The sequence below is a fragment of the Saccostrea cucullata genome, unplaced genomic scaffold (assembly GCF_032062105.1).
Source record: "Saccostrea cucullata isolate Sc308-1 unplaced genomic scaffold, CSIRO_AGI_Scuc_v1 ctg2626, whole genome shotgun sequence".
NCBI classification, from domain to species: domain Eukaryota; kingdom Metazoa; phylum Mollusca; class Bivalvia; order Ostreida; family Ostreidae; genus Saccostrea; species Saccostrea cuccullata.
In genome coordinates this window covers 1-11,677 of record NW_026941146.1, presented here as the reverse complement: position 1 = coordinate 11,677, position 11,677 = coordinate 1, and the positions used below count along the sequence as shown (strand labels likewise).

Genomic DNA, 11,677 nt, shown 5'->3' with positions numbered 1-11,677 from the left:
TAGTAAAATCTACATGTATTTATAGCTGAATGATAGAGTAATTGTTAAAATATGGCTCCTATATTTATTAAGATACATACCTATGTGAAAAAAGAAGATAATTAACATGAATCAATCATAAAAGTACATTAGAACAATTAAAAAAATTGTGATAAGAGAAAATACAGGGTTGGATAAAACAGGCCCATGGGTCACAACGCTAACCTGAATAGTTCTTCACCAGACACCCCACCCACGGGTAATAACTATTTTGGCTCCACCCAAGGGTCATGATTTTAACAATTTAGAATTTACTCTACCCAAAGAATGCTTCCAAATAAGTTTCAGCCTTTTGGCCCAGTGGTTCTTGAGAAGAAGATTTTTAATGACACTACCCCGTTTTTGTCTTTTCTTGATTATTTACCTTTGCAATGAGGCTGAGCCCTTCACCATAATAATTTAAATTCTCATTTACTAAAGGATACTTTGTACAAGTTTGCTTAAAATTGGCACATGCAGTGGTTCTTGAGAAGAAATTGAAATGTGAAAAGTTTACAAACGGACTGACAGACGGACGGACGACGGACATTGGGTGATTAGAAGAGCTCACTTGAGCTTTCAGCTCTGGTGATCTAAACATCAGAGGTGACTTTGTGGGAGTAAGCATCCCCTGTTTATCGATCCACCCGCAAAATTGTTCAAAGAAATTCAAAAACACGTTATGAGTTAAAACGTTTACTTAAAAACGTTCAATACGTACACAAAATGCTTGTTTTTAAATTATTGCTTGATAACACGTTGTATTCTCATATCATTTAACATGCTTTTATATTTGAAGAACCAACAAATGACATTCAATTTTGTTTCAAAATCTAATTGCCCATCCTTCGTTTATAAAAGGTATGTATTTCCAATACTTAGATCAATTTGTAAATGTATTCACTATTCTACCACGATTATTGAAAACATCAAAGGAAACCACCGGACATTATTCTCCAATAAATCACGAACGTCATCAAAAAATTATCAGATCAGAAACACGTATCAAATCTGATCAATTCAAATGCATGTTTGGCTGTATAAATACTTGTTTAGTTGTGTCGTCTTTTGCAGTATAAACACACTGTAAATTGCATCAAGTTGCTGATGAATGTCGGTTTTTATAGCTAAGCGGGGCTATTCATGCTTTTATATTAAACAACGTGATTTTAGCAGTAAAACAGGAACATGATTTTGTTATTGTATATTCATTCTAACTGATCAATACATATTACGAACAAATTTATAATCTAAAAAGGCTATTTTTAATGCAACGAAAGCTCAAATCGTCTGCATTACAGGTAAGCAAACGAATTTTACCTCTGGTGTTAAATGGAACAGCGAAATCGAGACATGGTGACCTAATTCGTTTCTCTATAGAGGAAACGATCAGCCGTATTTATAGATCTTGGCAGAATAGAAATAAAGTCCTTGTTGTCGTATATATTTCTCAAATGTTGTTTGAAATATAAAAGCCTCGGCTAACGCCTCGGCTTTTATCTTTCACAACATTAGACCTCAATTTGTAACGTACTTTATTTCTTAAATATTGTGTAAACTTTGATTTATATACCCATGTCCATGGTGACCGCAAATACTGTCTCACACACTCCCTCCGTATTGACCGCCCTACAGATGTATTGACCGACATGTTCCTGTGTAGGATTAGGGATAACAAGGCAACTGTAGGTGGCTTCCTCTATGACGTCACAGTGGGCACTTTCCTGAAGATCGTCGTCATCTTTTAGCCACTGAATGGAAGGCTTAGGATAACCTGCAAAGTGGGAGTTCAAAAAGAGAAATTTAAGAGGTTAGTACTAAAGAAAAGATAAGTTGAAAATGTATTATTGAATTGTCCGATGTTTACCATCAACACTGGCTTTTAGAACAATAGTTTGTCCATCGATAATTTTGACGTCACCCGGAGTCACCGTAAACGTTGGTGGAGAATTTGCCCTAAATCACAAAATAATATAAATAAGACAATTAATAGAATGAGCTGCTAAAATGCTATATTTCAATTTTCTCTAAAAACCGATGTTAGAATTCACATGCAAAATTCTTTTAATATTCCCAGATCAAATTGTCTATGTTACCTCTCGAGAGGCTTCTCCCAGACCAAAGATCCCTCACGAGAGTTCTCCGTCACGATGACGTTGATTAAGCTGACGTCAGTTCCTAATTCGTTGGTAAGGTGGAGCTCGTAGCAGCCAGTGTCACTGGGTGAGCTGTGGAGCACCTCCAACGTAACAAAGTCCGAGTCGTGGAATAGACCGTCCCCATTACAGAAGCGGGGCAGGGCGCCATCCTTATACAATTCAACCTTTGGTTCGGGGTTTCCTTTTAAAGAAATATCAAAGATCGTCTGTTTTCATATTTTGTGATTATCTATTATGGACTTAAACTTTTTTTCTGGTAGTTATTCCTTGATATTTGATTTCAAATCACCATATTTCAGGTGAAAAATAATTCATTTTCTTCAAATTTTTAAAATAATGTTTGAAGTGACAAACCTGTGATTTCCCATTCCAGTACCAGACATTGGCCTTCTTTGATTGTGACGTCAGATGACGCAGACAAAATAATAGGTCTCGTCTGCTTCCTTTTGCTGGAGACTTTGCTGGTGGACATCAGGAAATCGTCCATTGGAGTTCGGTACTTCATTTCGTCTGTGTCTACGTCTGCCAGTATATTAAACTCATCAGATGGCTGTTGAGGGATGGCATCTTTAGGTAGGTCGACAAACTTTGGTATAGTTTCCTTTGGCTCTTCAAGCTGAGGAACAATGATGCCTTCCTCAACCTGTTCACCTGGTTTATGTGCAGTTACAGAGCTTTGTTCTTGTTTGGCTGAATCTGTAGAAGCAATGACACCTTCTTCGACCTGTTCAACTGGTTCTTGTTCATTGACAGTACTTTTTTCCTGTTTGGTTGAATCTGTACTGGAAGTATTTAACGATTCTTGTATTTGCTCTTTGGTCTTGTTAGCTTGAGCAAAAAGAGAGTCTTTCTCATTTTCTATTGCCATTTTCATTTGCTCTTCAGAAATATCTTCAATAGCATTCAATTTTCCTTCCCTTTCTTTCAAAACATTTTCTCTAGTCGAAGAGACCTCTTTGTTAGATAGTTTTGCCTTAAAGGAAGAATCTTCGTTCAACTCTGTCAGTTTTGCCTTTTCAGACAATGGAGAAGATGCAAAAGAATCTTCAGTTGTTTCTTGTGGTCTTTCAGATTCTCTAACAAAACTTTGATTCCTCGATTTGATCTGTACTTTATCACCAACCTCTGTGTGGATAATCTGGTTAGGGACTTCTGGTTTTGTGTCCTGAAGCTTTTCTACATCATTTGACATCTGGTTTTCAACAGATTCTTCCTCTCTCCATGCAAGACTAAGAGTATCCATTTCTTGCTGAATTTCCTTTGCTTTCTTTGATAGAATATCCTCAATGTCCTCAGGTTCAGACGACAAACTCTCAGAATATGCAGATTCTGAACACTCTGTAAAGATATTCGGATTCTGTTGATTTTTATCAAGCATCTGAAAACCCTTATTATCGTTTTCAGTTGGATCGCAACCGTCATCTCTGGAACCACTTCTTGAAAGAACATTTTCATCTGTCTCAGGAATAACTTCTCCGCATAATAATTCCAACTGGGAGAATGTTTTGTCCAAACTCTCTCTGGATACACCTATTCCCAAGGATTCTGTGCTTGCAAAGTAATCATCATCATGCACGGGACGAAGACTATGAGTATCATCGTCTTCGTCAGAATCCACGATCATGTACTGCTTTCTGAGAGTGGATCGCCTGTCGTTTCGTAAGGAATCTTTCCGACACTGGAAATCGTAATCACTAACAGGCATACTGCTCTCCCTGCTGCTGGTATTCAGTTCATATCTTCTACCAAGAATCCTGAGTCTCTCATCGTCGTCCTTGTTTGTAATACTTTCCATGCTGGTTCCGAGATCAGACTCTACTTGTGTAGCGAGTCGTTTTTCATATTCAGTATCATCTGCTGTCTCGTAAAGTTCGGTCATATTACCAATTTCGCTAGCAGTCTCGATATCTGACTCAAGCTCAGCGTGAACAATAGGAACATGAAGATCTTGCTTCTGTATTTCTCTTTTCTCATTCTCTTCTACTTCTGTTTCTTTTTCTTCTATTAAATCAACTTTGGAACACGGTGCTTCTTCAGATGAAATTACATTTGCGGATATAATGCTCTCGATGTTGTTGTTGCCTTGGTTTACATCCACCTCTACCCTCATTACGTTTTCTGGTTGTGATTTTTGGATTGGTTCGATATTCTCTTTGTCCATCTCGTTAACCTCCTCGGTATGAGATCTCGGTGAATCTAGAACTTCAGGAACCGCTACGGTGGGCTCTACTTCCGTGTGTGATTCGGTTGCTACTTCAGGATATACAAAATCGTGTTCTTCCACTTCATCGCTTTCTTCAATCAAAATCTTCGGTATTTTCATCTTGTTCAATTGTTTGCTCAAGACGGATGGCTTTGCTTTCGAGTGATGGTCTGTATTGTCTTGTGACCGTTTCCGCCGATGTTCTTGGCTTTCCCAATCAGAATCGGGAGAGCTGTCCCTAGAAGGGAGATAGAAATGAATGATGATACAGAGAACAAAAGGATACAAAGAGAAAGGAATGCATACTAATCTCCTGAACCTTTTTTGTTGATAAAATATATAACATGTATATACTGTACCTGTAATCATCGTCTCCCAAGCCGCTATCCGTAGTCATTGATCGCCTAGAACCTTTCCTATTATTCTTCAGATATTCCAGCATATCATCGAGAAGGTCTGCATCTTCTGGATCTTTTTCTGTTGCTTCAGTTTCTTCCTTGTCGTCTTTCTCCTCTGTGGGATTTTCTGTCTTCGATACTTTATCCTCTTGCTCACTATTCTTTACTTCCTTGTCTGTTGAGTTCTCGTTTACAGATTCTAAATCGGGTTTCAAATCGTGTTCTTTCGAAGTATTATCAATGTCCACATCCAACACAGGAGTTAAAACAACATCATTGTTTTCTTTACTTTCGAGATGAGAATCTTGTTTCAATGAGAGTCCACTCTCTTCTTCCTGATTACAGTTATCCGTCTGTACCTCATGTTTAAGTTCTAACTGATCTGATTCAGCTGCAATGTCTTTTGTGTTTGTTGGTCCATCTATTTCTGGATATTCTTCCGGATTTGGTTGGAAAAACGGATAGGCTTTATCGCCCATCATTTTCAAATGAACATCAAGATCAGAAAATCGACGTTTTGGTTGTATCGTTACTGAAGGTTCCTTTTCGCCATAGATCTCTGCTTTATCGATGGAGCCTCCATCTTGTAAGTCCTTCTGTAAAGTTTTTCCTTTCATACCGTGTCTGTTCGTCTGGCCATCTGCTTCATCCATCATCTCCTCTGTTGAGGACATTCTGGATTTATCAAGATCCAGCCCAATCCCACTGTCATCGCATTTGACATCTGCTGAGATTTTATTTTCTTCGTTCAAGTTTTTCTCGTTGTTTATTTCGGTGGTGATTTGGATTCCGTTTCTCCCCTTCTCATTCTTCTGATTTTCGATTCCCTCGAGAGATGATGAGATGTTGAAATGGCCTTCTTTGCCTGTGATTTGTTCGATGAATGAATCGAATTGGACGTCTATTGGGATCTTGTCATCGTCTTGTTGGTCATAGAGACCGCCCACTTCAAACTTCATCTCATGGACCGACATGAGCTCGTGTTCTACCCGTTCATCTACAACTATAATCAACTTTTTTTTAAAAGAAATATGTAAATCTTAAGTAAATCTTAATCTACACTAGCTCCTATAGGTGCACAGCTGTTACTCTAAATGAGATGCAAAAATACCCTTAATTAATGTAAAATAACGAAGAAAACCCTTTTTTAATGAAATACATTGTAATACATTTTCCAAAAAAAAAAAAATCCATAGGACTCCTGCTTACAGGTGACGCCCCCAGTTAGTTCTTTGTATTGATCTGGAAGAAGGGACATTCTGCGGTAATTTCATAAAAAAATAAAAGGACCTATTCTGAATAGCAAAGGCCAAAATACGACCATTAATAGGTATTGTTTGCTTACAAAGTCATTTATGTGATCATAGAATTTAAAGATGATTGTTGAATATTGAATAACCTGATTGATCAACTTATATGTCAGGAGCCCACTTCAGTTTAAGATCTTTCTCAGAACATGTTATTGAGTATTGAATAAGCTAGGAGACATAAACGCCATTTGCCTAACATACAAGCAATAATACTATGAAATATATTATCAAGGTATATTATGTTAATTGTTTTTAAAGAAAATTCAATATGGTTTAGTGGAATAGGAAGAGTTGAAGCAATTTTTCAACAACTGTAGGAATTTATAAATGTACACAAATATCCCTGATTTTTGCTAGTTTTTTTGTTCGCAGAATTGTGTTCTTCACCTTTGATGCCACTCTTACATGTACATTAGGAATGCTGCCAGTCTTTTGCAATATCTGTTTCTAATGGCTGAAGATAAGAAGCACGCGTTCCAATGTTTTTTATAGGAACAGAAATCAAAAGAAAGACATACAGCTAAAACTTACATTAGCTATTTTAAAATATAGAATTACTCATGGAACAAACTTCAGAGTGCATGTTAATCTGATATTTGGCTCGTGTTTTTCGACGCTTGTGTTATTCATAGAAAGGTCGTCATTTATCTGTAAACAAAAATCAAATAAATCAGAAGCTGTTATCTGTTTATTGATAACGGGGCTGGTGTTACAAAAAAAAATCCACATAATTCTTCACATCGTCTTGTGCTGTTTTGATCTATATTCTACATTCAAGTTCTTTAATATAACTAAGACAGTAGATTTTTAAAGGCGTGCAGTTAACATTACATACATGAAAATAACGATTTCAAAGTAGACTTTTATTCAGTATTTTGCTACAAAAAAATTAGGAAATACTTCTCTGCAACAAACAATAACAAATCTAGGGGAAAAAATGTTGTGAAGGGTTGTTTTCTATGAAAAGGCCAATAGTGAGTATACAGAAACAGGTAATTGTAGATGTAGTTACACTTCAACACCAATTTCGTTGATGAGCAAGTTTGATTGGTATAGTTTGTCTCTGTATTAAATGTTACATCAATAAAATTCCACACAGAAAACCAGAGCACACTTCAAAGCTACACAGTTGCTAATTAAAACAAACGTATGAACTCTTAAATTAAGCAAGACAAAACAATAACTGGTTGTGTTCTCGGAATGTGTGACCTTTTTATATCTGAATTCATCGAATTCTTCATTCTTGCCTCCTTAAAAAATAAGTTAGGTTTATTTTAACCAGGTTTTCTACCGAAAAAAGTCGGTTGGTACATCACGTCCAGATACTAGTAACTGCTCTTACATTTTTCAGGATAAGAAGTTTATATTTTTACAGATATAATGTCTCCCCCTGGTCATTTATTTTAAAGCAATATGAGCTGCATGTTCGACATCGGAAAAAAATATTGCAAATTGTAATTAAAGCAATATGAGCTGCATTTTTGAGAATTTTATTTTGCTGGTAAAATGTGTTATTATGATTAATCTGTATGTAATCTAAACCCTTATGATCAATAGAACCAAAATAAAGTTTAAAAATCAAAAAAATTAAAAATTAAAAAGCAAATTTGAATTATTGTCGTCATGTACAATAACGATTTCTTATATAATACTGTATATTCAGTTGTACAAAAATATTTCTTCTGAAATATTTTAAACCTCTGTCAGACTGATCTCACCTCTGATGTGTTTTAAAGTTAATACAAAAGTATTGGCAGCGGTGGGATTCGAACCCACGCCTCCGAAGAGACTGGTGCCTTAAACCAGCGCCTTAGACCGCTCGGCCACGCTACCTGTGTGCGATGATTTTAGGTAAATAAAAGGTTGGCGGCTGATCATATACGCATGTACACCTTCTGCACAATAAGTACAACAGCACACACCCTTTTCTCCATCTTTCTTTGTATTTATAACTTTTTACGGCTTTTAAACTGACATGATTGATTTAAAAGTGCATTAATTTTTAAAGTCAACTGCCATTAATCATTCAAACACGAAATCCATCATTTGTTCTTTTATCTAGAGATAAACTTTGTTTGAAAAATCTGTTTCTATTTGCTTATTGTTAATTTAATTCTCTCTTTTTTTTATCATCTATGATTATTGAAGATTTTATTTCCTTAACACGATTCTAATATTCCGAAATCACTGCCATTTTTACTTTTCGCAGATACGCATACTAGTCGTTTCTTTATAACTTTACATATTTTAACCCTGAGGTGCATATAAGTGAATTTTTCTTATCGCCCCTAAAGGGCTGCGTTTTATTGATTAATATTTAATGAAATTGATTATGCATTAATAGCATTTACATACACAGATCTATAGAGCTCAAACATTCATAAAGTACTACAGGAAAAATATGAAAAAAAGTTTCTTGAAAGTTATGTCATTTTAATTTCATTTTAAATATTACATTTTCTGTTCAACAAGACATTTACTAATCTGCAATATAATAAATTATTTTCAATGAATTAAAGCACAGGGACCGGTAACATACTATTGTTGATATTACGTTATCACTATACAAAAAGATTTTTCCCTTTTGTATTTATAGTGATAACGTAAAAATCAAATATAGCATGCATATGTTACCGGCCCCTGTGTTTCAAATTAATAAAAAATAAGCTTTATTTTTTGACATATAAATATTATTTCTCATGGAATATTCTTTCCTTATTAGGAGAATGTTTTGTAATTGGAGTAAACATATTCCAGTAAGTATGTGTTTAAATCAAGAAAGTGATACAGTGGCTGGAACGTTATTGTTGACAAACCAATCGTGTAGAATCGTTCGTGTATCGTGAGTGATCGTTCGTGTAACGTGCGAGATCGTTCGTGTATCAGACTCAATCGTGTGCGTTTTTGATCGTGCGAGATCGTGCGTTTAGAATCGTGTAAATTTCGTTTTGTAAGTTTTTATCGGAATGTTATTTGTAAAATAAGCATTTCCCTTGTTTGTTTTTCTTAATTTATTAATTAAAATCCAAATAAAATGAAAAAGCGCAATTTACATAATAGAATGCAGAACGAACTAATTATCGCCCGTAAACAAGCAATATAGTAAGTCGTACAATATTAAGTTCTCGTCAAATAGCGCGATCAATATTGTGATAAACCGTACTTAGATCTTTAACGCCTTTTTGAAAAATCTGATTTTAATTATTATTTACTTCTTATTGTGGTCAAGATAATCTCGAAATCAATTCATTGAAAATAAATATATATATATATATATTTTTTTTTTTTACAAAGAAATAAACATTTCTCAATGCTTACATAACTAGTAAGTCGACAAATATACATGGACACGGCATGATTTTCGGGAGTTTTGATTATCTGTGTTTATCTCTTGAGCCTATTTGTAATTAATTAATTTTAAATTTCTGCAAATAAAAAAGTTGAATAATTGGCAAGTTTATCAGACATTGAATCATTGGAAACATAAGGATAAAATTTGTAATTATAATTCAAGTCATTCCATGCTGCCATTTTTGTTCAATCGTATCCCCCTTTCTGCATATCATGATATCCAATTCGATCAAATTATACGACCCACATACATGTACATCGTCTAATAGAACGAACATAATCCGTTTTTTTTTAATCGGAGAACTACCTTATAAATAATTATTTTTAATCTAAAATATTAAGTCTTGCATATATTTAGTTACAGAAATATCATTTTCCTTTTTTTTCTTCAAAGTCTATGAAATAATATTGATAATTCTTTGAAATCTTAAATACGTATTAAGCCGTATTTCGTTTTGAAAATATTGATTCCTAAATATTTTGAACTATTTTGAGTGAAGAATCGTGCGTTTGCGTTAACAATCGTGTAAGATCGTGTAACGTGTAGAATCGTGAACGTGAAAGATCGTTCGTGTAACAGGTTTAATCGTGCGTTAATCGTGCGGAATCGTTCGTGTAACGTGATCGTTCGTGTAAGTTGTCAACAATAACGTTCCAGCCACTGTACCATTTGCACTATGTTGTGCTGCAAAAATACTGTATATAACTATCAATTTCCAACACATTTCTCCATTTCTCCAATCGAATCCAGTAAATCGTGTTGTCCTCTAAATTGCACGTATTGTTTTGTTATACATGTATATACAACAAGAGTTTTCTAAGCTGTTTCCAAACTATACATGTATATAAAACTCTCTTACGGGGGTCAGGGTCAATTTTAAAATAATCAGCATAACTTTGCAAAAGAAAGAAAAATACATTTGTCCATCAAGGTCAAAACATAAACAAACTAAACACCGTGTTTATCTTTACATACGGGGTGTACTGCCGGTATGTATATGTACAATGTTAATTGTTCACTGGGTTTATGCTTTAGCGATAGAAAGAGAGTCAAGTATGTTTTGTCCAATTCTTCAATTTATGAATATATTTCGTCAGAAAGCATATGCCTATAGAAGAAAGCATTATCAGACACATCTGTTTCATGTTTGGATATTTTAATTGAAAAAGACGTTAATGGTAATCTAACAACCAAGTTATATGATAAACGTGATGACTTTTAATTTTTCCATCGTCAACTTCCCTTACCTTTGCAGAAATATGCCTTCATCCCCTGCATACGAAGTTTATGGATTTCAATTGATTCGACATGCAAGAGCAAGCCCTACGTTGTGTTTGAATAATTTCTAAAACGAGGTAAATCATTCGCAAACAAGTTGATTAAACAAGAATATAAGCAGTCTCGTTTAATGTCATCATTTTGTAAGTTCTGTGGTCGATACAATGGCCTTGTCAGCAAATATAATTTATCATTGAGTCAAATGCCGACTAATTGTTAGTCCATTATTTAAACACTGAATTGACAACGGAATTTCAGGCGGGTCTGACAGATCAGCAGGGGATGCTCACTCCTCCATGGCACCTGATCTCACCTCTGATGTTTAGGTGGTCCGTGTTTGCTTAGCTCCTATTTTGTATTGTTTTATCGCCTTTGATCTTGAATACTGTTCGTTATCTCCATATGTTTCATCTTATATAAGGAGTAGATGGATACCTATGAATCCACTTTTATCAAATACCTAAACACATTTCGAAGATCAGAGCAAGATTGACGCTTCATTGTTTTTATGGTCAATATCAGAACAAAGCTTTGCTTTATCATAACATTTATACTTCTGCTTAATACTTGTTATCTATTCTTAAATTAAGCGCAATAAAACAATAACTGTGCAGTTGTCTTCTCGGAATCCGTGGCCTTTTTATATTCGAAAGCATCGAATCTTCATCCTTAAATAATGGGATATTTTTTTGTGATTTTTTAAATATTTATTATTTGAATTGTACATGGATAAATGTGTTAATTAATTCAATTCTATATCTCTTTATAGAGGGAATAAAAGATGAATGACGGATAAAATCCCCCTCTGGTCATTTTTCAGCTAATTCTTGAAAAAGACGTTAATGGTAATCTAACAACCAAGCTATTTGATAAACGTGATGACTTTAACGTCAACTTCCCTTATTTATGCAGCAATATACCTTCATCACCTGCATACGGAGTGTATATATCTCAAGCTC

The 11,677-nt window shown here is 34.8% G+C and overlaps 1 protein-coding gene and 1 non-coding gene across 5 annotated transcripts in view; both read right to left on the bottom strand.

Annotated features, from left to right (window-relative positions):
- LOC134257299 (titin-like) overlaps positions 1 to 5,786 on the bottom strand; it is an 85,082-nt gene extending 79,296 nt beyond the window's left edge. For all 4 annotated transcript variants that reach the window (XM_062739933.1, XM_062739934.1, XM_062739936.1 and 1 more), the window contains exons 1-5: positions 4,740 to 5,786; positions 2,532 to 4,618; positions 2,115 to 2,358; positions 1,886 to 1,974; positions 1,592 to 1,792 (exon numbers count right to left, since the gene is read on the bottom strand). In XM_062739933.1, coding sequence (XP_062595917.1) covers positions 1,592 to 1,792; positions 1,886 to 1,974; positions 2,115 to 2,358; positions 2,532 to 4,618; positions 4,740 to 5,752 — 3,634 coding nt within the window. In that variant the 5' untranslated portion in view covers positions 5,753 to 5,786. The remainder of the gene's footprint in view (positions 1 to 1,591; positions 1,793 to 1,885; positions 1,975 to 2,114; positions 2,359 to 2,531; positions 4,619 to 4,739) is intronic.
- Positions 5,787 to 7,839: 2,053 nt separating this feature from the next.
- On the bottom strand, positions 7,840 to 7,921 carry Trnal-aag (transfer RNA leucine (anticodon AAG)). Its single transcript has one exon. It is a non-coding gene; the product is annotated as a tRNA-Leu (tRNA).
- Positions 7,922 to 11,677: the final 3,756 nt, after the last annotated feature.